Source organism: Colossoma macropomum, unplaced genomic scaffold (assembly GCF_904425465.1).
Source record: "Colossoma macropomum unplaced genomic scaffold, Colossoma_macropomum, whole genome shotgun sequence".
Taxonomy (NCBI): domain Eukaryota; kingdom Metazoa; phylum Chordata; class Actinopteri; order Characiformes; family Serrasalmidae; genus Colossoma; species Colossoma macropomum.
The window spans coordinates 22,037,340-22,058,212 of record NW_023494805.1 but is presented as its reverse complement, the minus strand read 5'-3'; the positions used below and the strand labels follow the sequence as shown (position 1 = coordinate 22,058,212).

Here is a 20,873-nt window from a genome sequence, read left to right as displayed (position 1 = left end):
TCTCTTCTGCAATTGGCCTCTCAGGTCACACCCTTACTGAAATCTTCATTGCACAATGTAGTCATGAAGTCAACTTCTAGTTTCAAAGTGATTTTTTGGTTTTATATTTGAACGCTACATGAAAACAATAAACTGGGTGCTTTGAAGTGACAGTGGTTTGTTTTCTTGAGGGTTGGAAATGAATCACACCTCTTGAATGTTAATGTTTTGTGTTTCTGTGTTCGTATATTATCTGTGCCCTGATCATCATGCTTTTGTGTGTGTTTGTGGGATGAAGCTGTGTATATGTTTAAGCCTGTTTCACAGCTCTGCAATGCTTGAGTTCTGCATTCTGCTCAGCTCCTTATGTGCAGTGTATGTGTGTGTGCTTGCATGTTCATAGAGCTCCAGCTGGTCAGAGTGGTGTAGGGTTACAGCAGACAGAAGGTTTGCTCTTTCTCTGGCCTCCTCAGATCAATAAAGGGGGCCAAAGCAAAAGAGGGAGAGAAGAGGAGAAGGAGAGAGATATTAAAGCAAGAACGAGAGAAAGTAATGTTGGATGAGCGAATCGATCTAAATGGTAGAGTCCTGAGGAATCAAAAAGCTTGGCAGTGACTAATAGTCTTCAATAAAAAAAACTGTATAAAAGCAGATAAAAGTATTAGAGCTGGCCCCAACAGCATTTTACAGGTTTCTAACACTCATTGGTATTTCCAAAGGAGCACTCAAATGCTTCACAAAATCACTTTTAAAAAAGTTAATATGATTTCACATAATAAACCATAATTTTCAGTACGTTCAAAATATATACAGTGGGCACCAACAGTGTATTAATAGTTAGGCTGAAGCCCAGCTGTATGTTAGGCTGAAGGCCAGCTCACACGGTGTATGTTGATATAGAAGCTGTGATTGTAGCCTTCTTGTTACAGTCACAAAGAGTGCAACGAATTATGATAATTATGAATAATGGTTTTAGTTTTAGTTTATTTCATTAGTTTCTTTTATTTAATTATTATGAGTTATTTTATTTGGCCAATTTGCTGTTTTTTGGTTATGGAAAGCAGCAGTGAGGCTTATATCTCAGTTATAGCCAAGCTTCAGAAAGTAGAGAGGTTAATTGAAGAGCTTTTGGAACTAGAGGTTCATCTGAACGCGAGAAGGACCACTTTAATAAGCGAAAGCAGCAGCGCTAGTGTTCCCCTCCTCATCCACAGTCAGATCTCACCACAGCAAACAAGTTTCAGGCTCTGAGCTCCCCGGTATTAGCATCGTGGTACCAGGGTGGTCCCATCAATTGATTTAAAGTGCTCCCACGCATGTGATTATCTGGCATCTCTGCTCTTTTAGCTTCGGTGGCAATGTGCTATTATTATTTTTTTATTATTTTATTTTTTAGCATTTTCCCCCAAATTTTCTCTCCAATTTAGTCGAGCCCAGTTCCACCCACTAGCTGGGCCTCCACCAATCACATAATGCTTCCATTGCTAGGAGGGTGAGGATAGCACAGGCTTCCTCTGAGTCATGTGATGCCAGCCACCGCATCTTTTCAAACTGCTGCTAACCCAACATCACTGGACAGCTCAACACACTTGGAGGAGAGTGATAACTGCCAATTCTGTTACGTCAGCAAACATTGCGCTGAGTGATGGGAGAGAGAGAGGGGGAGAGAGAGGGCCATCTGACTCACCCAGAAAGAGCGAGGCCAGTTGTGTTCTCTTGGACTCCTGGCCAAGGACGGCTGTAGCTGATAAATGAGGGGGAAAAACTGGAAAAATTCAGCATAGAAACAGGAAGAGACAAAGAAAAACAGGCTTGGTTTTAAACACGCAATGATTTAACGGTAGAGAATTTATCAACATCCAAATGTGTGTTCTGCCGTGGCCTATATTTGATGTCAGGTCATTGTAATGTGTTAATTAATTCAAGTAAAGCGCTTCAAACCAGTCAGTGTTCTTGTGAATACCAAATAAAGAACATGTTAAATCCTTCATCGGTTTTGTCTCTGGCAGAGAGAGCCTCCTTGGTCTTGCACACATTGCTGGTTGTTCACTGTTTACTGGCTTACTGTGTTTCTTTCCTCATGATTTTATTTGATTAATTCCAGGACAAGATATATATTTATAGAGATGGCAGCGATCCGATACCAGGTGTTGGTATTGGGCCGATATCAGCAGAAAATGCTATCTAGCCTGAAAAAGCACACGCTTGCATTGTGTGATGTGATGTTGTTAGCTGTGTATTTCTTCCTCTAGTGTGGTAGAGTAGTAGAGTGTTTGAGTTGTTTGAGCATGATAGCAGACTTAGAGGCTCATCTTAAGTGAAGTGCTTCAATTATATTTGCTCTTTTTAAAGCTTAGTAGTTTTTAAAGAAAAAATATTGAAACAGAATTGGCTGATACTCAAGATTTTAATAAGGCTATTGGTGCTGGTATTCAAAATGTATATTTGATTCAAAATACAGACCTATATTTTGTTGCTGTCATAACAAAACCCTGTATCTCAAAAAGGAAGAAAAAAATTTAGCTTTAATGTTGTTTTTATATGACAGCGACAATTTGTTAAACACTGTAATCCGTTTTTGGTTCCAAGCATAGTTTTCACACCTTAGCTCGAACAGCCAAACGGAGAAATGTTCAGCTCTGCCAGTGCTTCTGCAGTGCTGCTGTTTTTACCGTATTTCCCCAACCGCTAGGTGATAAGGCGGTTTTGGCGGCTCCGAAAATAGAGCAGCAGCTCATCAGCCACCCAAACACAGTAACCGTTATTTAACGAGAGAGAGTCTCTGTGCTCAGTGAGAGAGAGCGAGACAGAGAGAGAGAGAAAAGTACCTACAGGGAGTGATGGAGAGAGGGTGGGGTGGGTGAAGAGTAGAGAGAGAGAGAGAGAGAGAGAGAGAGAGAGAGAAAGGCCGGGTGAAGGATGACATCATCCCTGTTGCTCTCTCCACCCCACTTTCTCTTGCACTGCCATTTCGTCCATTTTTTTCTCCCTTCATTGCTCTCTGTCTACTCTCTCTCTCTCTCTCTCTCGCCCCCTCTGCCTCGCTCATTGGCTACCCTATATTTAGCTGCAGCTTGGAGTTGAGGATATTAGTGGGTGTTTAATTCAGTGATGGCGAGCCTTGCTGCAGAGGCTTGCCCTTTAAGACATCCACGTTGGTGCCGTTTGAATGAACAATTTACATGTTAAATTACTGCAGTTTCTGAAAGACTGATTCTATTCAGCCTTCAAACTACTATCCACACACATCACTTAAACTCTGTTCACTCTGTTTTCACACGTCAAGTCACACTCTACATTACTTACATCACTTAAACGCTGTTCCCTCCATATTCATACACATTAGTTTGATGACATTCACTGTTTATCATCACTGTCATGAAACCTCATATCTCTGAAATGATAACTTTACAGGAGAAGCTAAAAAATTTCTTTTCATGTGTCTTCAGCTCAGACTGTATTCCAAATCATTTTGAACCACTTCTATTCGTTCACTCATCATGAAAATGTGATGTAAAAATGTAAATTGGTACACAGAGATCAGTGTAGCCTCTGCAGGCCCTCTGGTGACCACTGCTTGGTTTGCTTTTGGCTGTCTGTGTTGAACTGTTAGCGAGAAATGAGGGGTGAAATGTGAAGGGTGGGAATCTCCTGCAGTAAACACAGTTCACAAATCTCCAGACAGCCATGCTTGATTGAAAGGACAGTACAACAGCAATGTCTTAATATAAAAAAAATGTGTATATCTACCACAATTAAAACAGAATTTAAAATAAAACACCATAAAAATATTTTTAAAAAGATAGACTTGCTTGCTCAACTACAAAGATAAAAATCCAGTTTGCTTCCATTTTTGTAAATCAAACCCAGTTTCAGAGAAATACACTACATTAGCATCATTGTAGAAAAAAGTCCAACTGAATTTCAGTTTCAAAACAAAAAGGGTTGAGTGTTCTTTTGTGGCAACTCTTGCGAGTTTGGACAGGTTTTACAGAACATTGGCAAAAATCCCTTTGAACTAAATGGGAAGTTGTAGGTTTTGTAAAAAATAATTTAGAATGTGTTGTTCATTTTAAAAGAAACTCATTTTGAATGTGTGTGAAAGGTTACACTGTTAGGTAAAATCAGGTGTAGTTTTTTGTGTCATAAAGCTAACGTTACCAAGTTTGGTTTTGACTTTTCTAAACTGTATAGTTTTGATTCACAACACTGTCAAAAAGGAAAAAAAAAGTATTTTAACCATCAAATTACTGTAAAATTTAGTGCATGTATTTTGAAAAAAGTAAATATACTGTACATATACTGTATTTTAACACTGCTTTGTTAATTTAGAAATAGAATGTAAATTCACAAAAACAAATGTTTCACCTTTATTTCACGGACATTTGCGTTTAATGGTTGTTACTGTTATTATTATGGTAAAATACTGTATATCAGAACAACTAGTTAAACTAGTGAAACTGTGGAATCACAGTAAAAGGCATTTTTTCTAAGAAATTTCTAAGTAATTTTACAGATTTTCACCATCATTGAGAAAACAAACTTTTACTGTTAATTTACAGGTTTTGTCTGGCACCACTGCTACATGTTTTTTTTTTTTACAGTGTACAACAACATAGACTGGAAACTCACTAGAAACCTATGTAGTGACTCTAAAGAAAATATGCTACAGCTTGCCATTAGATTGAATGTCAATGTTACGTAAAGCTTGTCCAACTGGTAACACTGTGATATAAAAGACCATATTTGTGGGTGGAGCATAAACAGTTCAGTTGAAATCTATTCAATCCTTGTTCAAATGCATCAATTTACATGTGTCCACTCCGTTCTGATTTCACTCTGTAATTCATTTAGTCTTGGCTTTCGTTATTTTTGGGGCACTGTAAAATGCTCTCTCCTCTCTCTCTTCTTTCACTGTCCCTCTCCTCCTCTCCCCGCCCTTCTCTTCTCTCTCACTTTTCCCTAGACAATTCAGCTTTTCTGTCCTTGCCTGTAGTGGTGTCATGCTCTCTTGCTCTCTTGCTCCTGAGCTCTCTTGCTCTCTCTCTCCCTCTTACACACAGAGACACATGCATACTCACACTACCTTACCCTTGCATCACATTTATCTCAGTTCTGTTCTGCCTTTCAGTTCCTTCTTTCTTTCTCTCTTGCTATCTCTCTTTTTCTCTCTCCTTCCTTCTTTCCCTTTTGTCTCCTCAATCTCTCCCTCTACTCTCTCTGACACAGGCTGTGAAGGTTAAGTCTAATCCATTTTTAATGGAGAGTAATTGTATGAAGAGGTGGCGTGCTGGGACCACAAAAAAGGAGAGAGAGAGAGATAGAGACAGCAAGTGAACAGAGAGAGAGAGAGAGAGGAGAGAGAGAGAGAGAGAGAGTGTGAGAGAGAGAGAGAGTGTGTGTTTGGCACATAAACAAACGAAGCAGTTGAAATCAGTAGGCCACGTTATGTGTGTCTCTCTCTCCCCTGATGGGCGGTAGAAGCTGTGTGTGTGTGTGTGTGTGTGTGTGTGTGTGTGTGTATTGAGATGAATTATAGTCTGATCATAAGGCCAGGCACAGTGCACTATGGTCTCAGTAAGGCTAGGACCGAGCAGGGTTTAAAAAGAAAGCACATCATAATCCTGTTAAGACACAGCCGTGTCAGCACGTCTCACTTTACAAATGTTCACTCTTACTCATAAGAACTGAGCATATACTCTCTGATCAGTGGATGTGTGTGTACCTCTGTCTCTAATCAAGTGCTTTGGTAGTCTGCTAGATTGGTACAAGTAGTGTGTGAACATACTGGAAAATGCAACAGGATGTAGTTTAGTGATAAAGTAGGCCTACAGCTGTGGAAAAATAATGAAACTAAAATGAATGAAAAAGGTAGTGAGGCACTGACTGTAAGAAATTAGGAGTTATAGACTATAATATTGGATGTTTGGTTATGGACTATAAATTTTGAGGTTATGGACTGTAAACAGTAAGGGTCTTTATTGATGTGGTTTATGGACTGTAAATGTGGATGTTGGGGTTATGAACTGTAAGTATTTGTGTTATGACTGAAAAAACTGTAAAACAGTAAGTGTTGGGGTAATGCACCATAAGTGTAGAGGCTGTGGATTGTAAATGTTGCTGTTGGGGTTATATACTGTAAGACTTGGGGTTATGGACAGCGAGTGTTGATGTGGAGGTTGTTGACTAAAAGCGTTGGGGTTATGTATTGTAATAGTTTAGATTTTGTGGTGTAGGTGCTGGAGGTGAGGAATGTAGGTGTGAATGTTTGTGGTTATGGACTGTAAGTGTTGGGGTTATTAGAGGTACACATTATAAGATTTGGGGTAACGGACTGTATGTGTTGACGTTATAGACTGTATGTGTTGATGTTGCGGAACTAACTTTTGATGTTACTGTTATGTACCATAAGCATAGGGGTTATGGCTATAAGTACTGGGACTATGGACTGTAAGTGTTGGAGTTATCTACTGTATGATTTGTATGTATGATTTGTGGTTATGGACTGTAAGCATTGATTTTGGGCTTGTGTAGTGTAGGCACTGAAGTTATGTACTCTACATGTTTCAATTATGTATTGTAATAGTTTAGGTTTTGTGCTGGAATTGTGAACCGTAAGTTTGAATGATTGGGGTGTTTACTGAATGTGTGAAAGTTGAGGTCGTAACTGTGATGCTCATGAGAAAGAACAATGTCTGACCATCTAGAGGTTGTGTCTGAACAATTGCGTTGTTGATGAAAAGTGTTTGTTTGATTTGAAGTTTTTAACTAACCCCCTTCTGCTTTTCCCTCTTTAGAAGTAAGTAATTATACAAGCAGTCATTTAATCTCTCTCTCTCTCTCTCTCTCACTCTCTCTCTCTCTCTCTCTCTCTCTCTCTCTCTCTCTCTCTCTCTCTCTCTTAGATGCCCCGGTGGCAGAGCTGCATGACCTATTCTGTAAGAAGCTGCAGCAGTGCTGTGTGCTGTTTGACTTTCTGGATTGCGTGGCAGACCTGAAGGGGAAAGAGATCAAGCGGGCAGCACTGAATGAGCTGGTAGAGAGCGTAGCCACCAGCCGCGGCGTCCTCATTGAGCCCCTCTATCCTGAGGCCATCAAGATGGTGAGTTGGACCACGTGGTGAGAACGAGAACTAAGATAATGAGAGAGAGTGATTGGATTGGGGCAAAAGGAGATAAAAAGGTGCCCTTGAATTTGTCAAAGATGGATTATTCTGTGATGTTTTTGCACTGTTTGACTTGACTTTACAGGGCTATGTTAGCACTGGAGCCATTAAACTTAAAAAAGAACACAACAGCACAATATCTGTTTGATAACACCATGAAGTAGACAGTAGAAAAGTTGTATTGCCTTGTATGGCTGGTTTTTGTGGATTATTCCTTTAGGGCCTGGTACACTATATGCACAAAATGTATCCAGACGCCCCTTTTTATTAGTGAATTCAGGTACTTTAAGAAGCAAGCACACGTGGCTTGTACAATCTCCACAGTAAAGCACTGCCAATAGCAGTGAGCTGTGGAGCAGTGAAACTGTGTTCTCTCAGTGCTGCAATCTCAATATGTACTCACAATTTGTCTGATATGAACATTTAACTTACTAAGGCTGTAGCTAATCATGCAAACTATTCACAGCGTGGCCTACTCACTGAGCGCTTGTGAGGCACAGGGAATAAAAGGCACAGTGCAATAGTTGAGCTGTCAGGGGTGTTATTCTCCTCCAGCTAAAATATGGAATTTGGGAAACAATAACAGGGACTGTGAGCACATATTGCCACATCAAGGAACATTTCATGCTGTCTTCTCAGGGATATACACAACCTTTTGAATGTTTAGAAGCACTTTATAAAACCAACTATATAAAACTATTCTAGTTTCAGACAAATGTGTAAAACGAATTCAGTATGCTAGTCTTGTGTAACATAGGCTTCAAATAACTATTATGAAGCTAGAAAAGCTGTAAAACCATTAAGAAACGTTACATGTGTCCAGAATGATGAACAGAACTGTAAATGATTGTTAAACGACTGAGAAAGATGTATGGCATAGAGAATGAAGTTATAATAAATGCAACATCCAGAATGCCTCATATTTGAGACGTGGTGATCAAATTTTACATAACTTGACAAAAATTTTGTGTAAATAATAACAATAAAATAATTACAGTATGGAGTTTACAATGTATTATACAAATTCTTTGATGTATAAAAGCTACACAAGTTTTAGGGATCTGGAGACTCCTTTGGTGGGAATGTGTAACTGTACATAATGTGTGGAAGAACATTTTGTAAAGTGAGTTGTGCTTCAGATCTCTTCTCCGAGTGGATGAATCTGACTTTTGCAAGTGTATTCAATGAGAACTCAGTCAAAACTTGGTGAAGAATGTGTCTTCTGAGGATGTGAGTGAATATTCTACTATTTTTATCATATCTTTATCAGTGTAACGTTAATTTTGTATTTGAGACCTAAACATTGAGCTGGAGCTTCTTTTTGAGCCTGAGTGTGTGATGTCAATGCATAAGGACATATGATGCGGTCCGAAAAACTCCAGCGAAATCGGACCCAACTTTTAAATTTTTATTTCAATTTTACCACAAAATTTGTATATAGTGCAGCTCTAAATAAAACATCTAAACTATATATTTTGGTGTCTAATATATAAGATTTCAGTCTGCACTGTCACAAGTTATTATTGTATATAAAATTCAGTAATATAACAAGTGATTCCAAACTTTTAAATACTTATTTTAAATACATCTTTAACCCTGTTGAAAGAGTGTTATTGTGTTGGTAAATATTCTTTCAGCACATCTTCATGGCTTGTGCATTTGTCCAGCTGTGTTTGCTGCTATTATTAAAGCAGCACTGTGTAAATATTTGGCCATGTATGTATGTATTTTTCATTAAAACTGAAAGAAATAGCATTACTGAGTATGGAGAAAAAAGAGCACACTAAAATATGGTGTGCGTGAGCTGCTGCGAGTTGCCCTGTAAAGCCTGAAATAACCATTTAAAAGTCAGACGAACTGGGATGTCTTTAGCGAGAGTTTTTCGGACTACATCATACGTCTTCACATATTCACTTACATCCTTAGAAGGCACGTTCTTTACCAAGTTTTGACTGAGTTCTCTTAGAATACTTTCAACGCACTCGCAATAGTCAGATACGTGTGGAGGTCCAAAGCACAATCAGTTACAAAATGTTGCATGCAATTACATATTTCCCCCAGTGAGGTCACCAAATACCCAAATCTGACAGAGTGTTGCTTTAAACGAAGCCTCCCATCAAAATGTATTTGAGAGAATGCTGTGAATGTTATGTGAGGCTTTAAAATCCACACACAACCAGTTACCGTGTGATCCTCCCATGTTTTGTGTGATAGTCCCTCAAATACATATGCATGATGGAGAGAAGTGCATTCTGCTTTTCCATGCACATGGCCTATGAAATTTCATACAGAACACATGAGCAGAATGTATCGGTTTGCAAAAGGTTTAGCACAACAGGCCCTGAATGTAAGTATAGTAGAATTAATTGAGCTATTTTGGGAGTGACATTAGTTCTAAAATCCACAATTAAATGGTGGGGATGTAAACAAAGCGCAGTCAGGTCCATAAATATTTGGGCAGCAACACAATTCTTGTAATTTTGCCTCTGTACACCACCACAATGGATTTGAGATGAAGGAGTTTAACAAAAATACTGTGTTAACCATTTAATAATTATAATCTTTTTTACGTAGTCCCTGCATTTTTACACACTCAAAAGTAACTGGACAAACTAACACAAATATAAATACAAGTATTATTTTTACTGCTTGGATGCAAATCCTGTGCAGCCAATGACTGCCTGAAGTCTAGAACTCATGGACATCACCAAATACTGAATTTCTTCCTTTAAGATGCTTTGCTAGGCCTTTAGTGCAGCCAACTTCAGTTGCTGCTTGTTTGTGGGTCCTTCTGCCTTCAGTTTTGTCTTCAGTAAGTGAAAAGCATGCCAAATGTTGAGGTCAGGTGACTGACGGCCATTGAAGAACATTCCATTTCTTTGCCTTAAGAGGCTTTGCTTTTGCAGTATGTTCTGGGTCATTATCCAACTGTGCTATGAAGCGCCGTCCTATCAGTGTTGCAGCATCAGAAGTCAGCAATCTTGTTCCAGTGGTTTGCATCTTGAGATAAACCCTCTGTATTTTCTTTCATCTCTTGATTGTAGACTTTGGCAATGATACACCAACTTCCTCCAGAATGTCCGTGACGTAACTAGTTGCTGTGAAGGGGGTTTTTCTTCACCACGGAAAGAATTTTGCAATCATCCACTTTAGTTGTCTTCCGTGGTCTTTCAGGCCTTTTGGTGTTGCTGAGCTCGCCAGTGCATTCTTTCTTATTAAGAATGTATCAAATTGTTGATTTGGCCACTCAAGTTTCTGTTATCTCTCTGATAGGTTTGTTTTGATTTTTCTTGCCTCAACACTTCTTTGGACTGCGTATTAAACATTTGGAATCAACTTCAGACTCTTTATCTCCTTAATTTGTCATTAAATAATGAGAGAACAGGCCACACCTGGCCATGAAACTGCTTACCAGTCAACTGCCCAGTTATTTTTGAGCCTGTGAAAATGAGCTATGTAAAAAATGACTGTAATTCCTAAACAGTTAATATAATACTTATTAAACCCTTTGAATTAAAGCTGAGTAGACTGCTTCATTTCAAATGCATTGTAGTAGTATAAAGAGGTAAAATTAGAAAAAAAGGTCTCTGTCAAAATACTTATGTACCTGACTGTCATTCAGAGTGGTTTGTTGTGAAATGCACCATACTAGAGAAACTTACCAAGTCAGAATTATTCACAGTGGTGGTGCGCAGAAACCAGACATTCAAAGTCTTTCTTGCCTCTAAAATCTACCTCAAACTTTCATGAAATGGTTATGAATATGCCACCTGATGCCTGAGACATTGCTTTACAATAGGTTTGGGATAAAGTTTTGGCCTAAAATGTATTTTTTTAATCCATTCACGGTGTAAGGCAAGTAAGGCAAAGTAGTACCCAAAGAAAACTTATTTTTTCAGGTTTACCAATATTTCACCCTTACCAACATTACATGTAAAAACTCAGAAGAATAGTGTACATTCAGTGGTCATTTTGGATAGTAAATAAAACAGCTATACCTATGTGCATTGTAGACATCACAACCTCTGGTTCCTGTCACCACTCTAAAGAAATCAGAGTTGTTATATTTCTCTGTAATACAACTTTTCACATCAAGCCCATGTTAATGACTTGTGATTGAATTATGCCAAATTTTTGAATTGCAGAACTCCCAGTTTAATGTTGGGAAAATGCTGATTGTATGTTCAGATTCTCTCTCTCTCTCTCTCTCTCTCTCTCTCTCTCTCTCTCTCTCTCTCTCTTTCTAGATCTCAGTGAACATCTTTCGTACTCTCCCGCCCAGTGAAAACCCAGATTTTGACCCTGAGGAGGATGAACCTACACTGGAGGCCTCCTGGCCACATCTACAGGTGCCTTCATGCTCACACTCCTTTTCCTATTTGGTAATCACACAGAATCCCTTTTTTTCAACTGAAATGCTTCCCTCTCTCTAGTTGGTGTATGAGTTCTTTTTGCGCTTCCTGGAGAGCCCTGATTTCCAGCCCTCCATGGCCAAACGTTACGTGGACCAGAAATTTGTTCTACAGGTACTTGTTGTGTGTGTCTGTACTATATTTTTCTATACACTGTCTTAAACAGTGTCTCCCTTACATACACGAGGCTCTCTAGTTTTGTCCTTGCTTGCTTCTTGTTTTTTCATGTTTTTAGCAAGGTCAGGTACATCAGCTACAGGTGCTGTGGATGTATGATAGATGACTTGCGTGGATCTTTCATTACTGTCCAAATTTTCTGCACCTTGTGGTTCTTTGAAGTCCTGCATCGTTCCTTTCACCTGTGTCTTGTTTGTACCTTGTTGTGAAATTACCTATCCATGTATTTAGTCCCCGCATGTCTTGTTAGTCTTTGAAAAGTTTTGGGTATGTTAGCCACAGTTCTAAGCCATGTTTCACATATTCTGTTCCCTGTTCCTAGCTCCTGGGTTTCTCATGTGTTTTAGTGTTTTCTTGTTCTGATCAGTGCCTGTCTATTTTTGGAATATGATGAAAGAAATCTACTTATTTAGTTATTAACCATTTAATGTTGAGACTGAAAGCATTTATTTCTGTTTTTTAATCTGTCTAATCTGTCTGTTAATAACGTAATGTCTATGTTGTTGTCACATTTATTTGGCATGTAAAGAACATGATCTAACAAAGCCAAAAATGTATGGACTTTTTAAACAAGTAAACACATGGATGGGAATACACTTCCCACAAAAATGTACACGCTTGCTCAGACTATTGCAGTGTCTTTTTGTACATAGTGATAGAAAACAGGGTAACACATAGAATGCTCCAATTCCGCATGCTGATACATTTTACTATGGCTAAGGTGTTCATGCATAGCTTCTCTAGGGGCAAATTTTAATGAGCAATACAAAGTCTGGATGTGACTTTCTTAGTTACGATAGGGCTCATTTTAAGACTTCTTCAGAAGCTACTATGAATTGTTTAGGAACTGCTATAAAACTAATATTTACGAAAGAAACTTGTCTGTCTGTTATTAGACTCCTGTTTATATTGATGACTGAGATTTCTGGAAATTTTACACTAAAAGAACACAGTATGTACATTCAGCTGCCTCATGCTTCTCTTTTGTTGCAATTATGTTCCCAGCTGTTAGAGCTGTTTGATAGTGAAGACCCCAGAGAGAGGGAATACCTGAAGACCATCCTGCATCGCGTCTACGGCAAACTGCTCGGTCTTCGAGCGTACATCCGCAAACAGATCAACAACATCTTTCTCAGGTTAGATACCTACATACACACTTGCTTGTTTACATTTAGCCTATTTTTTGACCTGGCACAATGTGGACTGTTTAAGTGCATTCCTAAAGCGTTCTACTGTAGCTCTATAGGGGGTTCACACTTTGTTTTTCTGAAGGCTGAAAAAAGCGAAACGTATCATGCTGTTTTTTTTCCTTGGGGGTTGACACTGCTGTGGTTTTCGAACGGTGCTTCTCTCTGTTGCTAAGCAACAGCTAGTGATAGCAAATGGGCTAGCTAAAATTAGCCAAACCTGGTAATTATAGGTAACATAATTAAAATCTTACCTGAAATAGTAAGGACTGCACTGATAGACCCTAGCTGTGCTAGTAAGCTATCATTTTAAAGGACTGCAATCACTAACCCCCCCTCCATTACTACTGTATAGGCCTATCTTTTGGTTTGAAAAAACACCCATGCTATAGGATACTTGAGTTGTACTTTTGTCCACCCAAGGCTCTCGGAGCACTCCGCACACAAAAAAAGGTTGATCTCAGACCAGTACAACAGTCTCTACACTCTTTTTTTAATGGCTCAAATAACTTTAAAGCAGTGGTGCCTTTGAGCTTGTTTAATGAATGGCTTCTTTAATGACCAGTTTCATTGATATGACTAAATGACTATTCTATATAACCAATACACATGAAATTTTTGATTTTTTTTTATATATTTCAACCCTACAGGTTCATTTATGAAACTGAGCACTTCAATGGAGTGGCTGAGCTGCTGGAGATTTTGGGCAGGTATATGTTCATTACTTTTAAATGAGATGAAGCATAAACTATGTATATTGTTCATATTTGCTTGTGAATAGTCATGTTCAAGAGGCAAAGACACTGCATTAGTAGTGAGTTTTCTGCAGGAGTGTGTCTCGTATAGAGTTGTTTCTGCTTTGAAAACTTGAAAATTATTTTAGTTGGTGTGCTTTATGTTATTGGTAGGAGACTCTGGAATGTTCTTTTCCTATCACACTGTTCTAGAATGTTCCATTCACATTGTACTAGAACGTTTTTTTCCCATCAACACTGTTCTAGAATGTTCTGGCCATTCACATTGTTCTAAAATGTTCTATTTATACTGTTCTACTGTCCTACCAGTTCACATTGTTCTAGAGTGTTCACCCCATTCACACTGTTTTAAAATGTTCTCCCCGTTTATACTGTTCCTGAACATTCTCCTTATTTCACATGGTTTTAGACTGTTCCATTCACACTGTTGTAAAATGTCCTCCCCATTGTTCCTCCACATAGTTCTTGAATGTTCTCTCCATTCATACTATTCTAGAATGTCCTTCCCCATCAACAATGTAATAGAATATTCTCTCCATTCACACTGTTGCTGAATGTTCTCACCCACTCACACTGTTCGTGAATGCTCTCACCCACTCACTGTTCTAAAATGTTCCCCTCCATTCACTGTTTTAGAATGCCCCCTTTACCTTGTGTAGAATGTCCTTCCCATTGATACCCCACATTATTCTGGAATGTTCTCCCAGTTGACATTGTTCTAGAATGTTCTCCCTATCCACACTGTTCTCGATTATTCCATTAACAGTCTTAGAGCATTCTCCCAATTCACACTGCTCTAGAAAGTTCTCCCCTGTTCACAATATTCTTTAATGTTCTAGCCCCATTCACACTTTTCTAGAATATTCTCTCCCATTCATACTGTTCTGGAATATGTTGTACTCATTCATGCTGGCTCATTTGGTTTATCAGTTCTTTATCTAAAGATTGGCAGCATTAGAGTGTTGGGGTTTGTTGGTAATGGTTGGGTTAATGTGCTTTGGCCTTAAAAATACTTAAAATCAGTAGGGCTTATGTAACAGATTACAGTATTTATGTTTATTCCCTGGAGTGGATAGTCAGTAGCTGCTGTTAGGGCTAAAATACAGTATCTTACAAAATGTTAAAGAGGTGTATCGGCTTCCCACGCAAGTAAAAAAATATATTTTATTATGCATCTTTGGAGCATGTTGGTAACTGATATCCAGGGATGCTGGTAATTGCTTGAGAGCTACTTAGAGCAGCGTGTGGGCCTGTGAGTCAGACCCTTAGCAGGGGTTCAAACATTAGTGCTATCTGCGCTCGACCTCGCAGCTTTTTAGTGTTTGTGTTTCTGCTCTGTAGTGAGCTCTACTATGCAATTTCCAGCCATGTTTTGGTTGTGCTATTTGCTTCATTGCAAACAAAATGGGGTCTGTTTCTTATCACACTGGGATACATGAACAAAGCTAATGTCTGACGGAGAGAGAGATGGGGGGAAGAGAGATGGAGAGCAGGAGTAGGAGAGATAGGGGGATGAGTCAGAGAGGGGTAGGGATGGAGGTCTACTTTCAGGTTGATGCTTGTGGTATTTTTAGTGCCGCCCACACATTTTCTCTGATAACCAACCACGAGAGAGAGAGAAGATGGGTCGAACGACATAAAGTAGTGACAAAGATTGCCTTTCTGTCACTTCCTGTGCCCCTCTTGCATTGTGCCTGTAAGGAAAAGCAAGCATGGTGGTGAGAGTGGGAAGGAGTGAGGGAGGCAGTGGGACTAGAGAGAGGGGGGGGTAGGGAATATGAATGACAGGAAGAGCTAAAAGGGAAGTGAAAGACAAAAGGAGCCAAATGAAGATGAAGTGAACGAGGGAGAGCAGAACCTGAGGGAGAGAGAGATGAGAGGGGGATGAAATATCAAAAGACAGGCACTTTTAATTGCCAGACAGAGAAGTAAGGGGGGAATGCAATAGAAGGGAAGAAAAGAGGACACAGCAGAACAAATGAGAGTGTATTTCTGAGACTGTGTGTGTGTTTGTGTGAAAGAGAGATGAGACACAGATGAGTAGAGAGGTTGGGGGGATAGAAGGGTGGGAGGATGGGGGGGGGTGGGCGGAGGGTGTAGCGGCTTAGCTATTGAACAGAAGTGTGGCGAATGTATGTGTACGGAACATCATCAGGTCTGCTGATACTAATCCTATTTACCTTCCCTCCCTCTGCCTCCTACACACTTCCCTCTATCCGCTGTCTTCTCTCTCTAAAACACTGTCCTATTTCCTTCCCGTTCCTTCTCTTCTCTTCTCTTCTCTTCTCTTCTCTTCTTCTCTTCTCTTCTCTTCTCTTCTTGTTGCTTTTCTTTTCTGTCCTTCTTTTCTCTTTTCTTCTCTTCTTTCTTCTCATTTTTCCTCTTCTCTTCGCATTATTTCTCATCTTTCTATCCGTGTCCTTCTCTTTCTAAAACACTCTCTTATTTCCTTCCAATCCCCTCTTTCCTCATCTTTTTTCTTTTCTTTTCTCTTCCTTTCTCTTGTTATTTTTCTTCTTCTCTTCTCTTCTCTTCTCTTTTTCAGTATCATTAATGGCTTTGCTCTGCCTCTGAAGTCAGAGCATAAGCAGTTCCTGGTGAGGGTCCTGATCCCCCTGCACACTGCCAAGTCTCTCTCCATCTTTCATGCGCAGGTTAGAATCACTCACATATACCACATATATATATAGTACACACATACACACACACACACACACACACACACACACACACAGTGTTCATTAACTGTTATGTCATTAGAGACCACAGTGGGGCGCTGTAGACTAATGCATGAAAGTGTATTTCTCAATAAAAGAAGGTATGAGGCGTCTTGTGTGATGCAAGTAATAATATTGTCCAGTATGTATAAGTGTAGTTTCTTCTTATGAACTTGACATTTACATCTTATAATCTTCTTATAATATGAATTCAGTAGCCTTGTACCAATCTGTGTGTGTATGCAGAGAAGCGAATGCAGAGCTCTTGCCCTACATTCTCTCTTTCTCTCCCTCTCTCTCTCTCTCTATCCCCTGTCGATATCTTTCCATACATAATTCAGTCCCCACACTCTAGGCTGTTTACAGTTCTAATGCCCTGCAAGGACACCCAAGGCTCTCCAAGAGAATGCCTTTGCTTTGCCATACTTTTTAAAGGCCCCTCAAGCACATGTCTAAAGTCTGGATGACTGTCAGCCATAGTACACACAGATGCATCATGTCTGAAACATTACAGAGCGTGGCAATATGCACAAGCCCAAAGCATCCCACTGCTCAGTCTCCTGGTAGCCCACAGTGTAAATTAACCAGGTAACCAAGGACTGTAGTGCATGAGTTACCCTGCTCCGTAGTCGAACATAGTTTATTAGTTATGCATGGGATCTACAAGGCTAATGTAGCGAACAAACAATAGAAGCTTATACCTTACAAATGAACTTTTGGCAAACTACATGTCTCACCACACAATTGCCTCAAACTGCTGTGATTTGTTAAAGGGAATTCCAAATATTGTTTAAAATATCTGCATAATTTAATGGCTGAGATGTAAACAAAGTCATTCAGAGTGATTTAATGTCAAATGTTTCATTGTAGAGAAACTTACAAACTCAGATTCTTTACAGTAGTGGTGATAGGAACCAGGGGTTGCAACGTCTACAACACAAAGTTTTATTTTATTTACTATGAACCTGAAGAAAATTGGGGGGACTATTTTGCCTTATAATTCCCTGCATGAAGCTTTCTTCCATGAATGGATTTGAAAATATTTGTTTTGGACGTGTTTTAGACCAAAACACTGTCTCAAAACTGACATAAAATAATGACTCTGGCATCAGGCAGTGTATCTGTAAACTTTTCATGAAATTACTTTTTGTTACATAGCTTTTAGAACCATTAAACCCTTCAGATGTCACCACCACTGTTAACAACTCTGGCTTGGTTTCCTATCTTTGAAAAAGCATGGAAAAATCAGTAAAATTCCTCTTTAACAGCTCATAGCAATTTGAGGCAAGCATGTGATGTTAGCATGTAGTTTGCACAATATTAATGTGTGTGGTATAAGCTTCCATTACCGTTAAGCAAACTCCAGACACCAAACATGTCTTGGCTGATCAGTTACATTCAGGGTAAGGGGAATATTGAGTACATTTGATTTTCAATCAAAAAATATTCCTACAAGGACTGGATTGGGATCCTCTGTTCACTAGCCAGCAGCTGAACTGTGGCTTACCTGCGCCTACTGTAGTGGTACATAGTAACAGTTCTGTTTGCTTAGGAACTAATGAATATAAGTGCTGCTAAGTCAGGTGGTTTTATACAGGACTTTTAGTGATTAGTTTGCACAGAGGCTGAGAAGGGCAGGTGACATTATGGGCTTTACACTGTCAGTGAGCTGGCTTTTCATTTTCTGTTGTGTGTTTGGTGCTAAGCCAAACAAAAGCCTTGTGGCACATACTTTGTTGATATCTACTCTGAGACTTACCTCAAGCCCACTTTTGAACAGGTGGGATCTTTATTGGCTCCATTTGGTCCATGTGAGTGTGCAGGGCACACATACTGCGTACACAGCGACACATGCATACACAAACCCTCTAAAGTAGACATAGGTGTCAACCTTTAGAGGCAATAAATCTTACACATATATACAGTCTCCAAACTGTCTAAGTGCACTTGTATAGCTCATTTCCCATACAGAAATCTGATATATGGCAATATACGGATTAACTTATCAAATGGACTGTACTGATATATGTTTAACACATAATTAGCAAAATATGATAGAAACCACTATTCATATATGGATGACATATATTACTCATACATACTATCTTCAATTTATGTAATATAAAGTATATAATATAAGGTTTTTATACATCTTTGTTTCTTCCACATACTTCCCAATGAAGTGACAGTAGTATAATAGCTACATAACTAAACTCTAATCACACGCACATTGTAGCAGTGTAATAAAATAATTTCGTTCCTTGCCACATTTAAATAATTTAGTATTTAAAATGCACAAGATAACATTGTAACAATTTATTGGGATGTATTCAACCATGTATCAGACATATATGTATGTTCCATATGTTATGCATGTATGCATTGATCCACCGATCAAACAAAGCTGTCAATAATTTAATACTTACATAGATAGACAACATATATGTTCTTTTTTATTGGAGGGTTGTCCCATTTTGTAGGGGAAGATTTCAACCACTACCCCTTGTAACTCAGTTCCAAGGGGCAAGGTGACACTCAAAAACAAGGGGTAGGGGTAAAAATAAGAAATGGGATTGGGCCTTAGAATGCCTTTCTCAAAATTTTGAAAATGGTCAGATATTTTTCATGCCAACCAAACATAATAGAATTTACAGTATGCATTTTTTGCACCCCTCATATTTATATAGAAAGGTTTCACGTTCATGTAGAAAAGCGTTGGGAGAGGAGTGAGACTGTTATTATAGAGACTAGTGAAAGCAGAAAGTCCGGAAATTAGACTGTTCACTCTGTCACTCTGAGGAGAACCTCAGCAAGCCTGCGTGACATCAGTTCTTCCAAGACAAACATGCACACAGCGGCGATTCTCACACCTCACCACGGCAACCACCCGTGATAGAAAGACAAATGTAATACTCACACTTAGGAATGGGGAGCTCTTTTGGAAAAGCATCATGCTTCTGCATCCTCTGACCTGTACTCTGTGTAGATCCCGGACACATCACTCCTCTCTGAAGAACTGGATGGTGAATGGAGGAGAGAGAAAGAGAGAAGGATAGAGAGGAAGAGAGATGATATGAAATTATAACAGAAGTATTGTTTAAAGTCATTGGGTCAGATTCCTTGTCAGAGTGTGAGAATGTAAAGATGTTTAGTCAATTACAGACAGAAAAGCGTAAAATCATCAGATACAGATACATCCCTGAACTATGTGACTCCGTTTAGCAGCAACACTAAAAGCAGCTTTAAAATGGCTGCAGTCATTTTAAACTGTTCTTCACACTGTTTGAAAATGGCAGCTACAGATAAACAGGCCTTTAGAAGCCAAGGTTCGAATTGTGGCAGAGGTGATTATGAGGTGCCCAATACATTGATGAATACTATTTTGTGAAGGTTACCCCTGTAGATTTTACTACACAGAAGACAAATTACTTCGTATCTGTATTAATAGAACTGATTTTTTACATAACAAGACACAAGAAGAGACTGGGGGAAGCTCACCTTTCACAGTTAATTTACTAAAAGATATTGTTGCTCTCAGAACACAGCTTTATGTCTCCATTTTTCTTTGTTTTCATTTTTTTTTCCAGAAATAATACAAAATTACTTGGAATAAAATCTTTGTACACTGACTTCCACTAAAAGTTAAGGATGTTTTTTCTTCTCCTGTAAAGTTATCATTTTGTAAACACAAGTTTTTTGTCCAACTGTGACTATTAATATATTACTCAGGTAGTAAAAACATTGATTTATTTGTCAGCAGGCACACGTTACCCACATGTTCTCAAACAGCCTAAAAAGTGAACTTTTTACTAACAAAAATGAATGTGTTGCATTATGTCATGGCTGCTAGCAGTGTTTCTTTTCTCTGTGTTTTTGGCTGATACTGGCTTAAAAAGCATCTAAAGTTTCTTGGCAGTTTGAGATGCACTCAAGCTTTTTGCTCATTCAGTTTTAAACCAGAGCGAAATGTCTTGGTGCACTAGATTGTAATGTTACGCTATGAATTTGGGCGGAGTGAATTCACAGTTTATCCAGAGGGAGTAATCTAATACTGAATGTGATGAATATGTAGAAAAGAAGACTGTCACCTCGAGTGGAGGAATTCCCTCTGTCAGAAAATTCACATTTTATTGAAAGGAAATAACACAGAATCCCCCAAGTTAAGTTTTGTCAGTTTTTATTTTTTGACATCATTTGAACTCAGAAGCTGTCCTTTACATAGTGTGAAAATTTCATGAAGAATGGACAAATAGAAATGCTTCAGAATCACTTGGAATTGAACTGCTGTTTATTAACATACATTAAAAGATAAGAACGTTTTGCCCTTTTCCTGTAAAATTACTGTTGGAGATACATGTTTTTCTTTGGTCAGCGACAACGTACTGTAGTTAGTTAAAGGTTGTTGGTACAAATTTGCTACAAGGTAGAGTTTGAGTCATCTTGATTAGGCCTGAGGAAGCTTTTAATGTAATTAACAAAAT

The 20,873-nt window shown here is 38.8% G+C and overlaps 1 protein-coding gene across 1 annotated transcript in view; it reads left to right on the top strand.

Annotated features, from left to right (window-relative positions):
* Nucleotides 1-20,873, top strand: part of ppp2r5b (protein phosphatase 2, regulatory subunit B', beta) — a 36,319-nt gene that overhangs the window by 7,440 nt on the left and 8,006 nt on the right. The window contains exons 2-7 of the mRNA XM_036597361.1: nt 6,885-7,081; nt 11,392-11,493; nt 11,578-11,670; nt 12,739-12,869; nt 13,571-13,630; nt 16,221-16,329. Of these exons, the coding sequence (XP_036453254.1) occupies nt 6,885-7,081; nt 11,392-11,493; nt 11,578-11,670; nt 12,739-12,869; nt 13,571-13,630; nt 16,221-16,329 (692 nt within the window). The remainder of the gene's footprint in view (nt 1-6,884; nt 7,082-11,391; nt 11,494-11,577; nt 11,671-12,738; nt 12,870-13,570; nt 13,631-16,220; nt 16,330-20,873) is intronic.